Here is a 23,719-nt window from a genome sequence, read left to right as displayed (position 1 = left end):
GCACTTCATTATTTAGTTTTAGTGGTAGGATGATCCGGTTGCCTTTTAGAGGCAGTAGGCTTATTTCGATCTATTTTAATTTTATCTTTTTTAGGAAAGGTAGGCCGTCCAGTGTCCATGTCTTCTTCGGCATGAATTTCTAATATAGGTTCTTGTTGAGTTTTGTCATCTGTATCCATTTCTGCAGTATTAATCTGGGTTTTACTTTGTATTAGAAGATTCAGCATTTGTCATCCTGGTCTCACTTTGTGACTTGATGCCACTAGTGGTGGGGATGGAAATTGGAGTATTACAAGTCTGGTCTCTGTTGTGTTGCTTCAAGGATGGCTGAGGAACTGAAAGCTGAGCTCTAGCCCATTCAGCAAGTGATATGTTCGGTGGAACTGAGTCATTGGTTTGTGTAGCAATTGAACGATATTTCTTTGTAACATCTGCATATGTACGTGCAGGAGCATCTTTTAGTATTTGTCGTCTCGCTTCCTGATAAGTCACTTTATTTTCAACTTTAAATTTCTGTATTTTTTTTCCAACTTTCCATAGCTCGCAATTTCTAGAATATGCAGGATGATCTTCCCTGCAGTTAGGGCAAACTGGAGATGTAGCAGTACAGTCTGTTTGAGTGTGATCCTGGGATCCACATTTTGGGCATATTGTGTTTCCTCGACATGTTGCCTGAGAGTGTCCAAACTTCTGACACTTATAACACCGTATTGGATTTGGTATATATGGGCGGATATGGCAATTAAGATAACCAGCTTTTACAGTATTTGGTAAGTTTGGAGTATTGAAAGCGAGAATTACACTGCGGGTTGGAATGAGGTTGCCATCTCTACGAGTCAAAATTCTCTTAGCTTGTATGACCTTTTGCTCTTTAAGTTCTTGTACAAGCTCCTCTTCTGTTACATTCAATAGATCCCACTCAGAGATAACACCTTTGGAACTATTTAGGGTTGAGTGGGGAGATATTTTAACAGGGATACCACCAAATGTTGTCATCTTTAACAACAATTCTGAATGTTTCGACTGCGTAGTTTCCACAAGCAAATCCCCTGAATGTAACCTTTTGACCATTTTAGGTGATCCAGCAGCATTTTCAAGAAATCTCTGTATAATAAATGGAGAGAGTTTGCTCACTGGTTGACTAGTTAAGGAATGGATAATCAGGAAAGTTGGATACTCAGGTTGATGATTATCTATTTTTAAGCGCTTATATTGCGCACTACTTTCATCGGAGTTATACCAATCTATGGTATTTGAGCTTGAAGGCTCTAAGGCTGGATAATTTTCTTTATCCATGTCGGCTCCTTTTTGCCCTGGGGGATTAGCTTTTCCACCCAGGTTACCGGCCCCGCCACGGGGAGGCAGGAGCAGTGCCGCTTGTGGCCAAGCGTAGGAGTTAGTAAGGTTAGAATATACAATAAAGAAAAAGGTACTTTCCTTTTTCTGGCTCTCTTTCTATACTTTTAAAAAGTAGAGCTAAATAAACAGAAAGGCTTATGAACGAAATGAAACAAGGAAAAACTCAGTCGCTTTGGAAAATCGCTATAAGAATCGCAGTACTATTTAGCACAGAAAATCGCTTGGCCTCAAGAAACGCTTGGCACCCGGGGCCTTTGGAGGTTATGACGGGCATCATGGCAAGATCCGATCTTCCTTACATTTTAAGGTCCAGCTCTGAAATTGTTCACAGGCTAGCTACTAATAAGTACACTGACCAAACCCATTGGTAAATCTCTAGGAAACTTCCAGATCAGCTAGTGTATAACTTCGCATCCTCTGCTCTGCCAGATAGCGAATGGAGGGAGCTTGAATAGCGTGTATGCAGGGATCGTTGTCGAGGTCACGATATGTCAAGGATCTGGGTATATTTTTACCATGTGATTGCCATATTAAAAAAATTTCATTACTTCATACAGCATGTCCCCTCCACCTTTTCTTACTACTGAATACACGAAAAATTGTTATTATTAGCCATATGGTGCAAGGAAGACTGAGGCTTATGCTGCACTAGGCAAAAAAAAAAATTTCTGAGTTACCCTAAGAGAGAGAGAAGTAGTAGTAGTGGCATGTGATGCAAGAAAGCAAGTGTATGAGCTTATGCAGCATCAGCCAAAAAAAAAATAAAAAAAACCACACCATTCTCCCCAAATCCTGTCCAGTTCCTCCTTAAATTTATTTAACCTATCAACTTCCACAACGACAGATGGAAGTTTGTTCCAGCAATTAACCACCCGCTGGATAAAGGCAAATTTCCGCACATCTATTCTACATCTGTCTTTCCTCAATTTGAATTTATGCCCCCTTAGGTTTCTAATCTGAACAAGTGGAAAAATCCGATCAGAATTCAGTGTGCTCAACCCATTCAAGGCCTTATACACCTCAATCAGATCACCTCGCAGGTGCCTAGTTTACAGCTGCTGCTGCAATTTGCAGAACTTAAGCCTCTCTTGGTAAGAGGATCCCTTCATCTCCCTCACCAATCTTGTTGCCCTTCTCTGTACACACTCAAGCAAATCTACATCCTTCCTAAAATGAGGCCTCCAGACCTGTACGCAGTACTCAAGGCGTGGCCTGACCATTGCCTTATACAGAGGGACAATCACCTCCTTTTCCCTACTAGCAAAATTCCTATATATCATTGACAAAACCCCATGACCTGCCCTGGCAGCCTGTCTGCATTGCTCAGAAAACTTCATATCTGACTGCACAATTATTCCCAGGTCTTTTTCATTTTCTACCACCTTAAGTGTAGTAACACAGAGTTGGTACGTTTCTCTGGGGTTACTTCTACCCCTATGCAGTACTTTGCATTTGTCAAGGTTAAACTTCAGTTGCCACTTCTTAGCCCATCTGCCCAAATTATCTAGATCCTGTTGCAGTAGCACACTGCCATTACTGTCATTAACAACCCTACAAACCTTTGTATCATCTGCAAACTTCGACACTAAGCCTGATATACCTTCATCAATATCATTGATAAATATACAAAGCAACAGAGGATCCAACACCGAACCCTGTGGGACTCCACTAATAACATTAGTCCACGAAGACCACCACCCATTGATTACCACCCTCTGTCTTCTCCCACTCAACCATCCTTTTATCCATTGTAGCAACTTACCCTTAATACCATTCTGCTCCAATTTGTACAATAGTCTTCCATGCGCAACAGTGTCAAAAGCTTTCCTGAAATCCAAATATATGATATCAAAATTATTTTTTGCATCTAGTTCCTTTGTAACCACATCATAATATCCTATCAAATTTGTCAGACAAGACTTTCCCTTAACAAACCCATGCTGTGTCTGAATTATTGCTGCAGTCTTGTCTAGATGATCCGGCAATGCATCTTTAACCAGTGACTCCATTATTTTACCCGGAACAGAAATTAAACTAACTTCATATCTGACTGCACAATTATGTCTGAATTACTCGTGTCACCCTTCGATCCCCCTTTGTGAATTGGAGATACATTTGCACATCTCCAGTCCGTGGGGACCTCCCCCGAGTCCAAGGATGCTCTCATAATTATGGCTAAGGGTTTGCTTAGTTGCTTTGCCGCCTCCTTTAATAGAGTAGAAGGGAATCACCAAGAAAGAGAAGAACAAAGATATCCAGCTCAGGCCCCTGGGTTTGCCAAGCCCATCTCATCAGATGTGAGCCCCTGAGGTAAGTTGTCAAACTAATAGAGCAAACTTATCTGCAAAAAGATCTAATCATCCAAAACACTTCCTCATTCATTACACAAATATACATGGTCTGAGTTCTAATCTCAATGATGTCCATTTCCACTTACAGTCTGCAAAACCTCATGTACTTTTTCTGACAGAATCTCACTTACTGATTAATTCAACCACTGCTCATCTCAGTTGTCCAAATTATTTGTTGTATGATCTTTTCGCTTCAAATGTGGTACTTGTGCATATGTCCATTCTGATATTCCCTGTCAGAGACTTAGTAATTTAGAATCTCCTCTTTTCGATCTTCTATAGCTTAAAATCTCTCAACCACGTTCTGTCAAATTCATTTGTTGCCTCTATCATTCTCCCAATTCCACGAATAACTTGGAACTCTTTCACTTTCTTTCTTTGAAACTTGACTTTCTCCGGTCTAACTTTCCTAACAGTGAGGTAACTTTAATGTTCACAGCCGACCGGGCTAGCCAGGTGGGTAAAGTGCCTGCCTATCAACCCAAAGGTCACGGGTTTGAATCCCGCCTCGGGCTTGGATATTAAGATGGTGCCGTACTCTCCGGTTGGAGCTCAAGACCACGACAGATGAAGGACGCAGAAAAAAACTGGTTCCTTCATGTATTGCTCACATCATACACATACAATAAATATAAAAAAAGCTGGGTGAGTATGACTCACCCAGCTGGTCAAGATGCCAAGGCTTTTGAAATTACTTATAACCTCACACAGATTGTTCATTTACCTACCAGAATACTGGACAATCCTAACCATACAGCCAAACCATGCTTGATCATTTTCTCACAAACAACCTTCTAAGAACACTGTCGAGGTGAGTGGTCGCCTAGGCACCTCAAATCACAACTTGCAGATGGTGTCTTCTCCAATGTAGCATTTCTCTCAAGGCCATTCCCAACCTCGTGTTCTTTGGCATTACAAGAATGCAAAATGGGATTATCTGCATAATTTCTTTTCTTCTTTTTCTTAAGTCAGATTATAGTTTCAAAACTTCTGATGTCAACATTTGCTCAGATTGTGTCAGTGAATTGTAGGGATGGAATCTTTTATTCTACACTCCACCTTAAAATCTCGTCCTTTGCCTAAACCTTGGTTTTCCAATAAATGTGCTAAGCCGGTTCAAGAGAAGAATGTCACTATCGTAATTGGCTTGTATCCAAATCTCCAGGTTCATTTTCTGCCTACACAAGCTCACAACAATTGTAAAGCAGTTATTAATCAGTCCAAACTACATTTCGAACAGATTAAGAGAAGAAAACTTGCTTCTTCTAACAAATGGTAGCCAAGAATTCTGGTCTTTTGACAAAGCTATTTGCTGCAACTTTTACCCACCTCTATCAAAACCAAGTGGTTCTATAGCCACTTCAGCCAAGGATAAAGCTGACCTGCTAGCATCCTGGTTTTCTTCCAACTCGTGTATTAATTCTTCAAACAGGCCTCTGAGGTTGGGTATATTCATATTGTAGATTTAAATGTTTTTCACCAACCTTGTGTAGAAATAAAACACAACGAAAACGAAAACTGAGATCTTGATAACTATGTGTATTTATAATAAATTATAATTGCCTGTATTTACAATAAATATATTTAACTTTACAACTCAAATATGTGAAATATACATTAAAATTTACGGGGTTAACAACAATAAAATACATTAAAATATACTAAATTAAAAGCGGTAAAACCATAGCTTTCGAAGGCTCCTGCCTTCTTCTTCAGGAGCCTTCGAAAGCTATGGTTTTACCGCTTTTAATTTAGTATATTTTAATGTATTTTATTGTTGTTAACCCAGTAAATTTTAATGTATATTTCACATATTTGAGTTGTAAAGTTAAATATATTTATTGTAAATACAGGCAATTATAATTTATTATAAATACACATAGTTATCAAGATCTCAGTTTTCGTTTTCGTTGTGTTTTATTTCTACACAAGGTTGGTGAAAAACATTTAAATCTACAATATCGTGTATTAATGATCTTGGTAAACAACCTCCCACCATTCCCAGTACATTTCATTCAATGCCTCCTGTGATCTTTCATCAAAAGGACATGAGAATTTTGAACAGTCTTGATGCTATGAAAGCTCCAGGTCCTGATGGTATTTCTCCACTTATTCTCAAAACCTGTGCTCCTGAACTTACTCCTGTTCTGTGTTGCCTCTTTTCACTTTCTTATTCCAAAGACGTGTTTCCTTCTTCTTGGAAATTTGCTCATATCCAGCCAGTTCCATAAAAAGGGCAATAAATCCCTCCCATACAATTATCGTCCCATTGCAATCACATCTACTCTTTCCAAAGTAATGAAGAAAAAAATTAACTGCCAACTCTTAAACTATCTAGAAACCTTCCATTTGATCAACGATTGCCAGTATGGATTCCATCAATGTAGATCCACTGGTGATATTTTGGCTTATGTTACCCATCTTCGGACAAATTCAATGGAGAAGTTTGATGAAACTCAAGCAGTTGCGGTTGGCATTTCAAAGGTTTTTTATCATGTTTGGCATAACGATCTTCTAAATAAGCTTCCATCTTATGGTTTGCCAACTATATTTTGTAATTGGATATCCAGTTTTCTCTCTGACCACTCACCGTGGATGATGGTAGATGGCTTTCTGTCTTCTAACTTCTCGAATAATGCTGACGTTCCCCAAGGTTCAGTTCTTTCTCCCACTCTTTTCCTCTTGTATATTACTGACCTTCTTCCATTGACCAGAAATCCTATCCATAGTTTTTCTGATAACGCATTGCATCCCACCTTTCAGTTTGAGAAACACTGCCCTGGTCAAACAGCTTCAACTTATCGAATATCCACTAACAATTCGTTAAAGGCTGATCTCCAAGTAATTCTCCAGTGGGGCAATGATAACTTAGTTGATTTCAGTCCTTCTAAAACTCAGTCTTCTCTTATATCTCACAAAAAGGATTCTTCTGCTCCTATGCTTATCTTCGATGATATTCAGATTTCTAGGCAAGATGATTTATCTGTATTGGGGATTACCCTGACTTATAATCTCTCTTGGCATGAGCACATTACAAATATTGCTTCCTTTACATCTAAAAAAACTGGTTTTCTTGGCGTTACTTTTCTTCCAAGCAGCTATTCACTCTGTACAAATATCAAATCCATCCTACCATGGAATACTGTTCCCACATCTGGAGTATTGCCCCCAAAACCTCTCTCAGGCATCTAGATTCCATCCAAAAGAGGGCAGTTAGATTAATTAATAACTCATCTCTAACAGAATCTCTCCACTCTCTGTCTCATAGATGTTCTGTTTCTGCTGCATGCCTTTTCTGTAGATACTTCCATGGGCACTGTTCTTCTGAATTGGCTTCTATAATTCCCGCTCTGTCGTTCAAAGCAGTCCAAACATGCCGCAGCCAGTCAACATCCTTTTACCGTTCAACTTGAAACTCACAGAACCAACTTTTCTTCTTCCTCATTTATTCTTTCAACTTCCATTTTTTGGAACAATCTTCCTTCATACATATTTCCTGAAAATTACAATTTACAGAAGTTCAAATCTAATGTCAACAAGTATCTTCTTTCATCTTCTCACACCCTCTAACCCCTGTACTACAGGTTTTAATACATATTGTGTTTTGGGCTTTTATAAAAAAAAAAAAAAAAAAGAATGGGTGGGTTGGTGAAATGGGAAGGTTTTTTTTTTTTTTTTTTTTTTTGGCTGATGCTGTATAAGCTTGCTTGCTTTCTTGCATCATATGCCTCTGCTAATGCTAAAAATATTCTCCTGCTCCTGTGCATATATTTTACGACACTCATATTTGTAGATAATATTGCATATCTCTATTAGGAATTACTTGACTTCTAATCACATCACAAATACTGTTTCTTCTGCATTTTAAAAATGAGTTTTCTCTCTTTCACTGTCAGCACTACTTTTCTTCTAAGCAGCTATTCACTCTGTACAAATCAAAAATCCACTCTACCATTTAATATTGTTCCCACATCTGGGGCTGTGCCTCCAAAACCTATCTCAGGCTTCTAGACGCCATTTAAAAGAATGGCTGTTAAGTTAATTAATGAGACACATCTCTTACTAAATCTCTCTACTCTCTTTCTCGTAGACATTCTGTTTCTGCTGCATGCCTTTTCTATAGATACTTCCATGGGCACTAATGTTCTGATTTGACTTCTATAATTCCCCCCCCCCCAAAAAAAACGCAGTTGGAATGATGCTGCAACCGGTAACCATCCTTTTACTATCAACTTCAAACTCACAGAACCAACTTTTCTTCTTTCTCATTTATTTTTTCAACCTCTTTTTTCTGGAAAAACCTCCCTTGCACATATTTCCTGAAAATTAAATATCTACAGATATTTATTTTTAGGAAATTTTATTAAATTTTAAGTCTAATGTCAATAAGCATCTTCTTTCATCTCTTCAACTGTACTAAGTATGATAGGTTCTAATACCTTTCATGTTTGGAATTTTTATATAAAATACACAAGAGAACCAATAATAATAATAATGTTTTCACAGTATTTCTTAGAATTTTAAAGGTTAATCATCCTCCAAACTAAAACAGATGCTCACATTGTGCTCGCCAGACCCCATGTGAATGTTTGCGTTTTTTTCAGCTGTCTGTATCTCAATTCTGCAAAGCTCTACAACAGATCAGACATCTCTTTCCTGGCATCTCACAGAGGCCACATAAGTATGCAGCTGAGTAAGATAAACATAAAATAGATGCTATTGCTCACCTTGTGTCTGTGAAAAGCCAAACAAAAAAAATTGATTTCTCATAATTCACAGTACATAAATATAAAAACAGAAAATACTGTATATTCATTTCGAGAATATTGTGGAGAAAGGTACATGGGATTTGATTTTATTTCCAAATTTAAAACATATCAGAAAAATTTTAATAAGTGATGTCAAGTCAGACCAGAAAGCTACAGAGTATTAAGAAATAAAATTTTAAATTATTAAAAAATTTTACAAATCACACTTACACATCCATATAATTTTCCAACTGAAGTTTGTAGTGGATAAATATCTCCAACAGGAAGTTCAAGTAACTGTAATTGAAAATCTTATTTTGTATATTGAAAAATAATCAACTACTTGAAAACATTTAATATCAGAGCCATTTTCAGCCCATCAGAGGCACTCACGCTCAGAACCATTAAGGGACCTCCAGGAACTTTTTGTAATTAATATTTGCAACTTGGTTTGTCAAGTCTCTCTCCTATATTAATGTGTATGCATTTTTTAAAAATTTCCCTTAAAATATTATTAATATTATTTCTATTAATAATAATAATTACAACAGTCATTAAAACTTTTTTTTTTTTTTTTTTATGAAAACCCCAAACACAAAAGGTATCAAAACCTATAGTACTTAGTACCGTGCACGGGTTGAAGGAGAAGTATAGGGGGAGGGGGATGCCGGAAACTTTGCTCTAGAGACTAAAATGGGTTTCACCACTTCAAGCCTCCAATAAACAAAGTGGTGGTATTTCCCCGGTTGATGAAAGTCATCTATCACCACTTATGTGAACATACAGAGTGGCCATAAAACTTAACTGCAATATTTATTTTTGGAGTCCCAGGTGAGTGCTGAGTAGATCAATGCAGAAAAATAGCTCTGTATAATATGTACAGTATTAGCAATTTCAACAAAACATTACAAGTCCATATAGACATTACCTAAGCATTATATCTAAGATTCTAAATAATTTTAAACTGGATCATAAAATATGTATACTTCAAAAATTATAAAAAGCTAAAGCTAGTTGATATTAATGAAATGCAAAGAACTGTCTCACATCCTTTTGTTTTTTCAGCCTTGCAGAGTTTATATTGAGCTTTGCCAAATACCTTTAGTTGTTTTATATTTGAAAGAACTTTTCGCATACTATATAGCAATTCATATAGAAAAACTCCTTCACTATTAGGGGGTAAAAAAAGCCCTTGTATATAATAAAATTCTTGTCACACTAACTAAATACAATAAAACTGATTTTAATAATAAAAATGAAATAAAATTTACATAAAAAATACATAATACATATATAAATACATATATAAATTATGAATATAAAGATAAAAGAAAAATAATTAAAAATATCCACAAATGTATACATAAAAGAGAAGAGCATTCAGAACTATATGCACCTTTGTCAACTAATAGCAGCTCATGAACAGTCCTAAAAGGCAGAAATTCATACTATGTGACACAACATGACAGCAAGTAGCATATCACACTCAATACTAGAAAAGGAAGAAAGGGAAAGAGGGGGAAAATAAAAATATAATGGACTCTATAACAGGATATATATACAGGGTGATTCACTACCAGTGCGACAAACTTGCAGGTTTGTCGCACTGGTAGTGACTTGTAGGGGACACAAAGACGAATCAGAATCACATAGCATTGCAGGGTCCGAAATGCCTTCGTCATGCGGTAGAGGACATTGAACAGGAGGTCGCGTGAACAGCGATCCTGCTGAAAGTCAGCATTTGTGAACCGTTTCTGTTGAAGAAACCAAGTAGCAAAAGTCCTCCTGAGCGGATAATCTGCAGGCTCCAATGATTGGATGCGTTGCAGATGGTATGAACTCACTTGGTTTGTTGACAGTATCCTCCATACAGTGCATTGGGAAATACCCAATCGTTGGCCTATCGCTCGAGTACTCATACTCAGATTGCCTTCTGCAAGACGTAGGACATTCTCCTCATTGTTTGGCATCCTCGTCGTTTGCTCTCGATTCATGGTACCTCTCATGAAACAACCAGTCTCACGTAACCTTCTGTGCACACGTGCGAAAATCGTATGATGAGGAGCATGCCTGTGCGGGAAACGTTCCTGGTACAAGCGCAGAGCAGCGCGCCCATTACAGTCCGCAGTTTCATACGCGAGGTGCATGTCGGCCAGTTCAATGTTTGAATACTCGTCCATCCTACTGCCTCGGGAACCGGTTTGCAAATGCTGACTTCCAGCGAGACCGCTGTTCACGTGACCTCCCGTTCAACGTCCTCTACCACATGACGAAGGCATTTCGGACCCTGCAATGCTACATGATTCCGATTCGTCTTTGTGCCCCCTACACCTCCTGCAAGTTTGTCGCACTGGTAGTGAATCACCCTGTATGTATATATATATATATATATATATATATATATATATACTGGCTGGTGTTTTTATTTTAATTATCATATTTATTTTAATTATCAGATATATATATATACACATATATATAGTAGTAATATATAACAGTTGAAGCAAAATAAGCAGAAAAAAGGAAAATTACAAAAGTTATATGTCTAATGCTCCAAAACACACAGTGCAGCAGTAGAGGAAACAAAAGGATATACATAATGTGTGGTTTGTAGAATAAATAAAGTGTCTGTGAAAATGGAAATGGAAAGTCCACAAGGTGCCAGAACTAAGAGAAGTTTAAGGGATAGTAGGAAGTGGAAATGAAGTAGTGGTTAAAGAGGTTAAAGAATTTGAAAAACCTAGTGCAAAAATGAACTGGGACTGAAGAACAATGAAAAAAAAAAAAAAAAAAAAAAAGGAATATACAAGTAAATAAATAAATATATAACACTATATTCAGATATGGGAGGGCAATTTTAGCAAGAGGTCAAATCAGGGGATGGCAAATATGCATAATCTGAATATAGTAGATGAAAATATGATACACAGCCAGGAAATTTATCAGGGGACTACTCCTGACCATGTATCAGGCACTGCGTTTCCAAACTTTGTAGTATTACGATAAAAGGCTGCATATTTGCCCCCCTTTTTCTAATACTACAGACAAGTTTAGAAACACAGTGCCTGATACATGGTCAGGAGTAGCTCCCTGATGAATTTCCTGGCTGTGTATCATATTTTCATCTACTATATTCAGATTATGCATATTTGCCATCCCCTGATTCGACCTCTTGCTAAAATTGCCCTCCCATATCTGAATATAGTGTTATTTATTTATTTACTTGTATATTCCTTTTTCCCCTCAGTCCAAGTTCATTTTTGCACTAAGTTTTTCAAATTCTTTCACCTGTTTAACCACTACTTCACTTCCACTTTCTACTATTCCTTAAACTTCTCTTAGTTCTGGCACCTTGTGGACTTTTCATTTCCATTTTCACAGACACTTTATTTATTCTACAAACCACACATTATTTATTTATATATACATATATATATATATATATATATATATATATATATACACACACTGTATATATATATAAATGTGTAGTAAGAAACATTAATACAGGGTCTGCAAAGATGGGTATGAGAAGTACACACTTTATATACACAAACACAGAACTAAGTGAAGTTTAAGGAATAGTAGAAAGTGGAAGTGAAGTAGTGGTTAAACAGGTGAAAGAATTTGAAAAACTTAGTGCAAAAATGAACTGGGACTGAGGGAAAAAAGGAATATACAAGTAAATAAATAAAAACAAGTAAATAAAAGTAAATTGAATGAATGTTAAAATCTTAGTATGATAATGAATTAAGATTATTAATGGCATAATTAACAAGCCAATAGGAAGAAATGGACTTTGTAAAAAGAAAATAAATTACAAATTACAAAGGGATATACAAAAATTACACAGGGGTTTAACTGTATTCAGATATGGGTGGGCAATTTTAGAAAGAAGGTCGAATATAGGGATGACAAATATGCAAAATCTGAAGACAGTTAAAAAGAAAAATTGATACGTGGCCAGGCATTTCATTAGGGGACTACTCCTGACCATGTATCAGGAACTGTTTCCAAACTTGTCTATAGTACAAGAAAAGGGGGAAAATACAAAAGTAAAGCCACTGTCTTAATACTATCAGACAAGGTATACTACCTTGTCTGATAGTATTAAGATAGGTACTTTTGGAGCAAACACTTCCACAAACATCTCTCTTTTATGTGTATATTTCTGTATATTTTATCTTTCAGATAATATAAAAAATCTTTCAGTTGTTCTTTATATACACAAATTTATGTGCTTTTAACACTTTTATTATTTTTTTATGTGTGTTATTTTTATTCATTTATTTTATTATTTCAATTTTATTATTTTTTTAATTTTATTTATTTATTTATTTTTTTTTCAATTTTATTTTATTTCATTTTTACTATTAAAATCAATTCTGTTTTGCTTATTCAGTGTGGCAAGAATTTTAATATACCCTTTAACACAATTAGTTAAAGAACAACAACAAGGTTAGTTCAGGATACAAATGGGAGTACTCCATAAAAGACTTGAGTTCTGCAAATTTCATCACCTGGGAACGAGCAACCTGAAAGGATCCTGACTGAAGTGCATAAGGTTGCAAATGGATTGAGTACACTAAATGGTTGCATCCTGATTCTTTCTCAGGCAACACACATAAGGAAACAAACTTAAATTAAAAAAGGGTGGCTGTAAGGATAGATGCATGAAAATACGCTTTCAGCCAGAGAGTAACTGATTGTTTGAACAAATTATCATGTGGTAGTATGAAAGTCAGTAATTTGAATAAATCTAAGGGTTAGACAAATGGTTAGAGGTGATCTGCAGATGGAGATTTCTTTGTTTTTTTTTGTTCCTGTCGATACTGTATAATCTTGCTTTCCTCAATCATTTGCCATTACTAATAATATCTAAATATTGTTTTAACTAGATTTCAGTAACAACTATAAATAAAAATAAATTTCAATAACAACAGACTACAATAAAGTATCTTTACCTAGTATTTGCATAATGTCTGAGAAAGTATACACCCCTCTCACACTACATCAGAAAAGTTCCCATGTCACATATCTAAATGTAATCACTTAAGTTTTCAAAACAAACAACTTGCTAACATCCTCAACCTCACATAACTAGGCAGAACAAATTAATATTATTATTAATGCACCTCATATCTTAAGAGTTATAAAATCAATTTACCTCATTTTTGATGTCTGGATATGCAGGTAGACCTTCAATGACGTAAAAATTTTTACTTGCCCCCACACAAGGTACATCAAGCAACACTCCCAAATGGCAAGCATAACCAAATCCTTATTTAGATTTAAAAAATAAAAATAAATAAATAAATAATAATAATTATACACTCATTTGGGCAATACGAATAATCAGTATCATAAAATAACCATCTCAAGAATGATAGCAAAAAAAAAAACCTGGAACTATGAAGGTAGTTGAAAAAAATTCACAGACCGATGTACAAGTATTATAAAAACAATCCAGAAATTTTATATATAAAAACAACCTTTCATTAAATGCATCCTTCTGTAATACAATAGGTTTTTTTTAAAGGATTTTGTAAGTCTCCCCATTTCTTTTGGGAATACAAAAATGGAAAAAATCCAAACTCCATGCTATTATCAATAAAGATACAATGAATTTTAAGCACATGCTATTCATTTTTTAGCCAGATACAATGAAGATAACAGCACAGACCTCTGCAACAGAGGCCTATGATAGACTGGAAAAACTGGGAGACACTGAGCCAAGACATATGCAAATTTTACCCAATGAAGAGAGCTGTGTAAAGGTAAGTGGATGTGTTTAGATTGTTAAGAATATGTTCAGGTATACTGCATGTACACCAACATTAGCAGTACAGTAAATAAATTTGAAGTGCTGGCCAAGTCACCAAATGCAGAAATTGTAGGGATATTTGACATGGTGTTACTCAGACATAAGTGATGCTGAATTTGAACATGGAGAGTACAATGTATAAAGGAAGGACAACGAAGGATGTCCTTCCTGTATACATTGTACGAATATTGTGCGAATTTTATACATTGTACAAATATTGTGCGAATTTTATACATTGTACGAATATTGGATGAAAATTGTACGAAAATTATACATTGTACGAATCCATTGTAAGAAAGATGTAGAGCTGTTGGAACGAGTACAGAGAAGGGCAACAAGATTAGTTAAGAAGCATATTAAATCTAAGACAGTTGTTGTTGTTGTTGTTTGTTATTTAGGAGCATTAGCAACTAAGGCCATATTGCTCCGGGGATATGCGGTGGTCATTCCCTGACCTTTCTGCATCCTCCGTATTTGGTGGTCACAGGCTCGAACCCCGGTCTAATCAAGAAGCGTGTGTTACGCACTGCTGCTCCTGCCCACCTGGCTACGGAGGCACCATCTAAGACAGTGCATCCAGTCGACATGAGTGGGCAGTGCAATGCTGAGTCAGTTTGGTGTGACAAGCACAGGGAAAAAGAAAATGAGAGTGGAGTCAGCTATAGGACTAATCACTGCATATCAAATAACTATAACAGAGAAATAGAGCAGGCCAACAAATCAGAATGTCTTATAATCAAGGATTTTAACTTGACAGATGTTGATTGGAATTTGTGGATTTATTGGATAAATATTTTTTTCTACGGCAGCATGTTAGAAAGTCAATAAGAGGAAGCAGTACTCTTAGCATTAGCATTAGTAGAGGCATATGATGCAAGAAAGCAAGCTTATTCAGCATCAGCCAAAAAAAAAAAAAAAAAACCCTCTCCCATTTCACCCCTCCGTTCGTTCGAAATACCTGTCCAGTTGAGCTTTAACTTTGTTTAGGCTATCAACTTCAACAACAAGTGATGGAAGTCGGTTCCACCAACCAACCACCCGCTGGCCAAAAGCAAATTTCCGCACATCTATCCGACATCCGTCCTTCCTCAATTTGAATTTATGCCCTCTGAGGTGATTATTCTGAGAAAGATGAAGAATCCCATTGGCATTGAGCATGCTCAAACCATTCAAAGCCTTATACACCTCTATCAGATCACCTCGCCGGTGCCTAGTCTCCAGACTCTGTAATTTGCAAAACTTAAGCCTTTCTTCGTAAGAGCAACCCTTTGTTCCATTTACTAATCTTGTTGCCCTTCTCTGTACCCGTTCCAGCAGCTCTACATCCTTCTTGAAATGAGGCCTCCAGACCTGTATACAGTACTCAAGATGTGGCCTAACCATTGCCTTATACAAGGGAATAATCACCTCCTTATCCCTGCTAGAAAAATTCCTGTATATCATTGACAAGACACCATGAGCTACTCTTGCAGCTCATCTGCACTGCTCAGAGAACTTCATATCTGCCTGCACAATTACCCCCAGGTCCTTTTCATTCTCCACCACTGTCAGTGTAGTACCGCAGAGTTGATACATTGCTCTGGGGTTACTGTTACCCATATGTAGTACTTTACATTTGTCAATGTTAAACTTCATTTGCCACCTCTCAGCCCATCTGTTCAACCTTTCCAGATCCTGTTGCAGCAGCATAGCGTCAGTAGTGTCCTTAACGACCCTGCCAACCTTTGTATCATCTGCAAACTTAGACATTAAACTTGATATCCCATCATCAATATCATTCATAAACACCGAAAACAACAATGGACCCAACACTGAACCTTGAGGAACTCCACTAATAACATTAGTCCACGTTGAGCAGTGTCCATTGATTACCACTCTCTGTCTTCTGCCACTCAACCATCCCCTTATCCATAGCAGCAATTTGCCTCCAATGCCACACTGCTCCAATTTGTGCAGCAGTCTTCCATGTGCAACAGTATCAAAAGCCTTGGAAGTGGTTTTTTTTTTTTTTTTTTTTTTTGGCTGATGCTGCATAAGCTTGCTTTCTTGCATCAAATGCCTCTACTAATGCTAATGCTAAATGCTAATCCAAATATATAATATCAAAGTTATTCCCTGCATCCAGTTCTTTTGTGACTACATCATAGTATCCAATCAAATTGGTCAGGCAAGACCTGCCCTTAACAAAACCATGCTGCGTCTGAGCTATAACTGAATCTGGTTATCAGCAGAAATTTTTCGTACATTAAGAATCTGCAAGTAAAAGATACATTGGGTGACAGCAATCGCGTGTACTAATATGGAATTTCCTTAAAGTAATAGTAATCGTGGCACGTCATGCAAGAAAGCAAGCGTATGGGCTTATGTAGCATCAGCCAAAAAAAAAAAAAAATTCACACAACCATTCCCTCTAAATGTTTGTCCAGTTCCTCCTTAAATTTATTTAACCTATCAACCTCCACAAGTGGGAGAAGACAGAGGGTATTAATCAATGGGTGCTGCTCTTCGTGGACTAATGTTATTAGTGGAGTCCCACAGGGTTCGGTGTTGGGTCCACTGTTGTTTTGTATATTTATCTATGATATTGATGAAGGTATATCACACTTAATGTCGAAGTTTGCAGATGATACAAAGGTTGGCAGGGTTGTTAATGACTGTAATGGCAGTGTGCTACTGCAACAGGATCTAGATAATTTGGGCAGATGGGCTAAGAAGTGGCAACTGAAGTTTAACCTTGACAAATGCAAAGTACTGCATATGGGTAGAAGTAACCCCAGAGAAACGTACCAACCGTGTGGTACTACACTTAAGGTGTCAGAAAATGAAAAAGACCTGGGAGTAATTGTGCAGTCAGACATGAAGTTTTCTGAGCAATGCAGACAGGCTGCCAGGGCAGGTCATGGGGTTTTGTCAATGATATATAGGAATTTTGCTAGCAGGGAAAAGGAGGTGATTATCCCTCTGTATAAGGCAATGGTCAGGCCACACCTTGAGTACTGCGTACAGGTCTGGAGGCCTCATTTTAGGAAGGATGTAGATTTACTTGAGCGTGTACAGAGAAGGGCAACAAGATTAGTGAGGGGAATGAAGGGATCCTCTTACCAAGAGAAGCTTAAGTTCTGCAAATTGCAGTGGCTGGAGACTAGGCACCTGCACGGTGATCTGATTGAGGTATATAAGGCCTTGAATGGGTTGAGCACGCTGAATTCTGATGGGATCCTTCCACTTGTTCAGATTACGAACCTAAGGGGGCATAAATTCAAATTAAGAAAAGACAGATGTAGAATAGATGTGCGGAAATTTGCCTTTAGCCAGCGGGTGGTTAATTGGTGGAACAAACTTCCATCTGTCGTTGTGGAAGTTGATAGGTCGAATAAATTTAAGGAGGAACTGGACAGGCATTTGGAGGGAATGGTGTGATTTTTTTTTTTTTTTTTTGGCTGATGCTGCATAAGCTCATACACATGCTTTCTTGCATCACATGCCACTACCACTACTACTACTACTACAACGACAGATGGAAGTTTGTTCCAGCAATTAAACACCCACTGGCTAAAGGTAAATTTCCGCACATCTATTTTACAGTTGTCTTTCCTCAATTTACTACATATGGGAAGCAGTAACCTCAGAGTAACATATCAACTCTGTGGTACTACACTGACAGTGGTAGAGAACGAAAAGGACCTGGGGGATAATTGTGCAGGCAGATATGAAGTTTTCTGAGTAGTGCAGAGTCTGAAAGAGTAGCTCATGGTGTCTTGTCAATGATATACAGGAGTTTTTCTAGCAGGGATAAGGAGGTGATTATCCCCTTGTATAAGGCAATGGTTAGGCCACACCTTGAGTACTGTATACAGGTTCGGAGGCCTCATTTTAAGAAGGATGTAGAGCTGTTGGAACGAGTACAGAGAAGGGCAACAAGATTAGTGAATGGAACAAAGGGTTGCTCTTACGAAGAAAGGCTTAAGTTTTGCAAATTACAGTGTCTGGAGACTAGGTACCGGCAAGGTGATCTGATTGAGGTGTATAAAGCCTTGAATGGTTTGAGCATGCTCAATGCTGATGGGATTCTTCTTCTTGCTCAGAATAATCACCTGAGAATTCAAATTGAGGAAAGACAGATGTAGGATAGATGTGCGGAAGTTTGCCTTTAGCCAGTGGGTAGTTGGTTGGTGGAACAGACTTCCATCCTTTGATGTGGAATTGATAGCTTAAATAAATTTAAGGCTGAGCTGGACAGGTATTTGGAATGAACGGAGGTGTGAAATGAGAGTGTTTTTTTTTTTTTTTTTTTGGCTGATGCTGCATAAGCTTGCTTTCTTGCATCATATGCCTCTACTAATGCTAATTTGAATTTATGCCCCCTTAGGTTCATAATCTGAACGAGTGAAAGAATCCCATCAGAATTCAACATTCTCAATCCATTCAAGGCATTATACACCTCAATCAGATCACCTCGCAGGTGCCTAGTCTCCAGCCACTGCAATTTGCAGAACTTAAGCCTCTCTTGGAAAGAGGATACCTTCATTCCCCTCACCAATCTTGTTGCCCTTCTCTGGCTCAAGCAAATCTACATCCTAAAATAAGGCCTCTAGACCTGTATGCAGTACTCAAGACGTGGCCTTATACATAGGGACGATCACCTCCTTTTCCCTGCTAGCAAAATTCCTGTATAACATTGACAAAAACCCATAACCTGCTCTTACAGCCTGTCTGAATTGTTCAGAAAACTTCATATCTGACTGCACAATTACTCCCAGGTCTTTTTCATTTTCTACCACCCCAAGTGTACTATCACACAGTTAGTACATTCCTCTGGGGTTACTTCTACCCATATGCAGTACTTTGCATTTGTCAATGTTAAACTTCAGTTGCCACTTCTCAGCCCATCTTCCCAAATTTTTAGATCCTGTTGCAGTAGCACACTGTCATTAACAACCCTGCCATCCTTTGTATCATCTGCAAACTTCGATACTAAGCTTGATATACCTTCATCAGTGTCATTAATAAATATACAAAACAACAGTGGACCCAACACCGAACCCTGTGGGACTCCACTAATAACATTAGTCCTCGAAGAGCAGCACCCATTGATTACCACCCTCTGTCTTCTCCCACTCAACCATCCTTTTATCCATTGTAGCAATTTACCCTTAATACCATCCTGAAAAAGGCCTCTGAGGTTGGGAAAATTCATATTTTAGTATTAAATCAGCTCACACCAACCATAAGAATAAGCATTTACTGTAACTAGAATATTTATTTACATATTAAGATAAAATAAATATTTACAAAAAACTGCTATTATATTAAATATACATGTAAAAACATTAAAACTGTGATAAAATCCTTGAGATAAAATACACTAAAATAAACCGGATTAAAAGCGATAAAAACGATAAAAATCTCTGGAGCTTTCGGAAGCTTGCGCTCCCTTCCTCAGCAGTAACAAAACTTCCTGCAGCACGTCCATATATAACAGGCTCACGGTACCTATACACGTGGTGCAGTCGGCGCATGGTCTGAACTGGAAGCGGAAATAGCTCGGGAACGTGTTAAGCAAAACCGTTCATCCGTACTTAGGATAATAGTTTCAAACAGAGGATGCATACGCATACCTCTGTCCCTATTCATAATATTGTGGTCGGATGAACAGATTCGTAGGCTCTCGAGCCATTTACGGTTCCAGAACCCATGCGCTCGATCCATGATAACCGCATCCTCTGGGGAAATTTGATGCTGCTTCTCCCAAAAATGTTCGGCCACAGCAGATTTATTGTAATCAGCGGTTTTTATAGCATTTACATGCTCCCCCAGACGATCCTTGAGCCGTCGTTTTGTCTCGCCCACATAACATTCCCCACAATCCGGGCATTCTATCCTGTATACTACTCCACTACTCAGGTCCTTTGCTATTGGGTCTTTTACCTGAGACAACACAGTGTGCAACCTCCGCCCGGGAAGCTGCACACAGCGTGTTTTATAGCCCCGCAAAATTCTAGCGAGATGCTCAGTAACGCCCGGATAGTAAGGAATGTATGCGGTAGCGACAGGAACAAACGGTTCCTGACGGTTAGACTCTATTCCTCTACTAAATCTGTCTATGATCCTCTGGGGGTATCCGCATTTTCTAAGGTCTGCTGTGACCCGTCTAATTTCACATTCTTTGTCCTCAGAGGTGGTGCAGTGTGACCCTGCTCTATCTAGTAGAGCTTTCACTACACTATTCTTATGCTGCCCAGCTTGTGCTGAACTATAATGGGTGTACTGGCCTCTGCACATAGGTTTTTTAAACACAGAAGTTTTTAGCCTAGGGCCTACCCTAGAGACCAGTACATCCAAGAAAGGAAGGGTACCTCCTGTTTCCACCTCTGAGGTAAATTGTATAAATTGGGAGAAGCTATTAAGCCAATGGAGTGCATCATCCTCTCTCCCCTTCTGGACCACGGTAAAGGTATCATCAACATACCTTTTCCATTTCTTTATGGGAAACTGACATCCACTAAAAACCCTCTCCTCTAACTCCTCCATGGCCAGATTGGCCACGATGGCGCTAATAGGAGATCCCATGGCTGTACCGTGAACCTGTTTGTACATAACACCTTGGTACACCATAGTGGTGCTGGCCAGACAAAGTGGCGCCTCCGTAGCCAGGTGGGAAGGAGCAGCAGTGCGCAGCACACGCTTCTTGATTAGACCGGGGTTCGAGCCCGTCACCACCAAATACGGAGGATGCGGAAAGATCAGGAAATGACCACTGCATATTCATGGAGCAATATGGCCTTAGTTGCTAATGCCCCTAAAAACCAAATAACAATAACAAACCAGACAAAGTTCCACACCCGAACAAATATCCTCTACATTTAAAAGCGATCTACTACCCAAAGAGACATCATTACTCAAAGATCTTCTAACACAATATATTCCATGTTTAATTGGAATGCATGTGAATAGTGACACCACATCAAAAGAAATCATGCTCTCGTTTTCATTTACAGTCAAATCTTTCACAAAATTCACAAATTCTTTACTGTCTTTTATGACATAGTTGGACTGGCCCACTATAGGCGAAATCAATTTAGCCAAATACCCTGACAAAGCATATGTGGGGCTTCCTATAAATGATACAATAGGTCTGAGTGGGACTTCTGTCTTATGAGTTTTTGGAAGTCCATATTTTTCTTATGGTTGGTGTGAGCTGATTTAATACTAAAATACCCTTAATACCATTCTGCTCCAATTTGTACAGTAGTCTTTCGTGTATAACAGTGTAAAAAGCTTTCCTGAAATCCAAGTATATGATATCAAAATTATTTTTTGCATCCAGTTCTTTTGTAACCACATCATAATATCCTATCTAATTTGTCAGACAAGACTTTCCCTTAACAAATCCATGCTGTGTCTGAATTACTACTGCAGTCTTGTCTAGATGATCCTGCAATGCATCTTTAACCAGTGACTCCATTATTTTACCTGGAACAGAAGTTAAACTAACTGGTCCTAATTACTTCTGTCACCCTTCGATCTCCTGAGTCCAAGGATGCTCTCATAATTAAGGCTAAGTGTTTGCTTAGTTCCTTTGCCGCCTCCTTTAATATAACTGGATAGATCCCATCCACACCAGGTGCCTTTCTTATGTTTAACTTCAACAATTTCTCCTCCACTTTGCTCTCAGTTATTACAAAACATTAAGCACCCTGCTACAATTTGATAACCTTCTGGCATTGTTAATCCTTAACTCCTCATGTGTGAATATAGATGCAAAATACTCATTCAGTTTGTTTGCTATCTGAGCAGGATCATCAACAGTTGAACCATCGATATCAAGTGGACCAATCAGATTCATCCCCTTCCTTTTAGAATTTATATAAGTAAAGAAATCCTTGCTGTTTTTCTTAGCATCCTTTGCCAAAGATTTCTCATAATCTGCCTTCACCTGCCTAACCTCCTTTGTGACTTTATTACAGACTATCTTGCCATAGGCTTCTGTGTCACCTGATAATTTATATGCATCCCATACATTTTTCTTCTCTGCCACGAGTCTCAGTTCATTCGACAACCATTTAGGCCTAAACCTTGAACAATATTTCTTAATAGGTATGAAACATTAGTAGCTTCCATGATTAATTCCTTGAATGCTTCCCACTTAGAATTTGCTGTTGGTAACATCATCAGTTGGTCCACCATACAGAATTTAAAAACTGTCTGAGACCACTGTAGTCACCTTTATGGAAGGAAAAACCCTTTCCTTTACCCCTGCTATCTAAATAGTAGCTTGACATAACTACTATCAAGGGTAAAGATCTTTCCTTTTGTAAGGGTGACTACAATGGTCTCACATAGTTTTTAAATTCCATGCAGTGGGACCAACTGATAATGTTACCAACAGTAAATTCTAAATGGAAAGCAGTCAGGGAAATAATCGCAGAAGCTACTAGGCTTTTCATACTGACTAAGATATTGTAAAAGGCTTACATCTAAATGGATGTTAGATTAACTGAGAGACTTGTGGTAGAGAAGAAAAATGTGTGGGATGCGTATAAGTTATCAAGTGATACAGAAGCCTATGGTAGATAAAAACTAGTCTGTAATCAAATCACAAATGATCTTAGACAAGCTAAGGCAGATTATGAAAAAGTCTCTGTCAAAGAATGCAAAGAACAGCAGCAAAAACTTCTTTGCTTATGGTAAAAGTAAAAGGAAGTTTTTGAATCACACTGGGCCATTTTATATCAATGGTTTAACTGTTGATGACCCTGCTCAGGTTGCAAATATATTTATATATATGCAACTAAATTTTTATATTTATTTATATATGCAACCTGAGCAGGGTTAATAGGTATTTTACAGCTACATTCACACATGAGGAATTCTTTAGAGAAAAGGATGCCAGAAGTTTATGAAGCTCTAATGGGAAGCAAAGTAATTTTGTGATAACCAAAAAAGGAAAGTGGAGAAACTGTTGAAACTCAACATAAAAAAGGTAATTGGGATCTATCCAATTATATCATGGAAGACAGCAAAGGAGGTAAGCAAACTCGTAAAAATAATTATAATAGCATCTTTGGATTCAGGGGAGGTCCCTGTGGACTGTAGATATGCAAATGTATTCCCAAATCACAAAGGGGGATCATCAAAGGGAAACATGGGTAATCACAGACTTATTAGCTTACCTTTTGTTCCATAGAAAATAATGGATTCAGTGGTTAAAGAAATAATGCAGGACCATTTAAACAGAAATGAAATTATACTGCAGTCACAGCATAGATTTGTTAAGAGGTGGTCTTGTCTGACCAATTTGACTGGATACTATAATTCAGTAACAAAGGAAACTGGATACAAAAAATAATTTTGATATTATATATACAGATCGACCATCACTAATCCGGCAGCGTTGTTACCTGTGGGGTGCCAAATCACCGGTGGTTATTTTAGCA

At 37.8% G+C, this 23,719-nt stretch overlaps 1 protein-coding gene across 3 annotated transcripts in view; it reads right to left on the bottom strand.

The window, feature by feature from the left end:
• The window catches only part of LOC150086339 (endonuclease V-like), a 164,774-nt gene that overhangs the window by 94,340 nt on the left and 46,715 nt on the right, over window positions 1–23,719 (bottom strand). For 2 of the 3 annotated variants that reach the window (XM_090371313.1, XM_090371312.1), the window contains exons 6-7: window positions 13,626–13,738; window positions 8,690–8,755 (exon numbers count right to left, since the gene is read on the bottom strand). In XM_090371313.1, coding sequence (XP_090227439.1) covers window positions 8,690–8,755; window positions 13,626–13,738 — 179 coding nt within the window. The remainder of the gene's footprint in view (window positions 1–8,689; window positions 8,756–13,625; window positions 13,739–23,719) is intronic. The other variant, XM_090371314.1, reaches the window with a different exon arrangement.

This window comes from Mastigoproctus giganteus, chromosome 4 (genome assembly GCF_048544385.1).
Source record: "Mastigoproctus giganteus isolate SK-2022 chromosome 4, ASM4854438v1, whole genome shotgun sequence".
Classification (NCBI taxonomy): domain Eukaryota; kingdom Metazoa; phylum Arthropoda; class Arachnida; order Uropygi; family Thelyphonidae; genus Mastigoproctus; species Mastigoproctus giganteus.
This window is presented reverse-complemented; position numbering and strand designations above follow the sequence as displayed.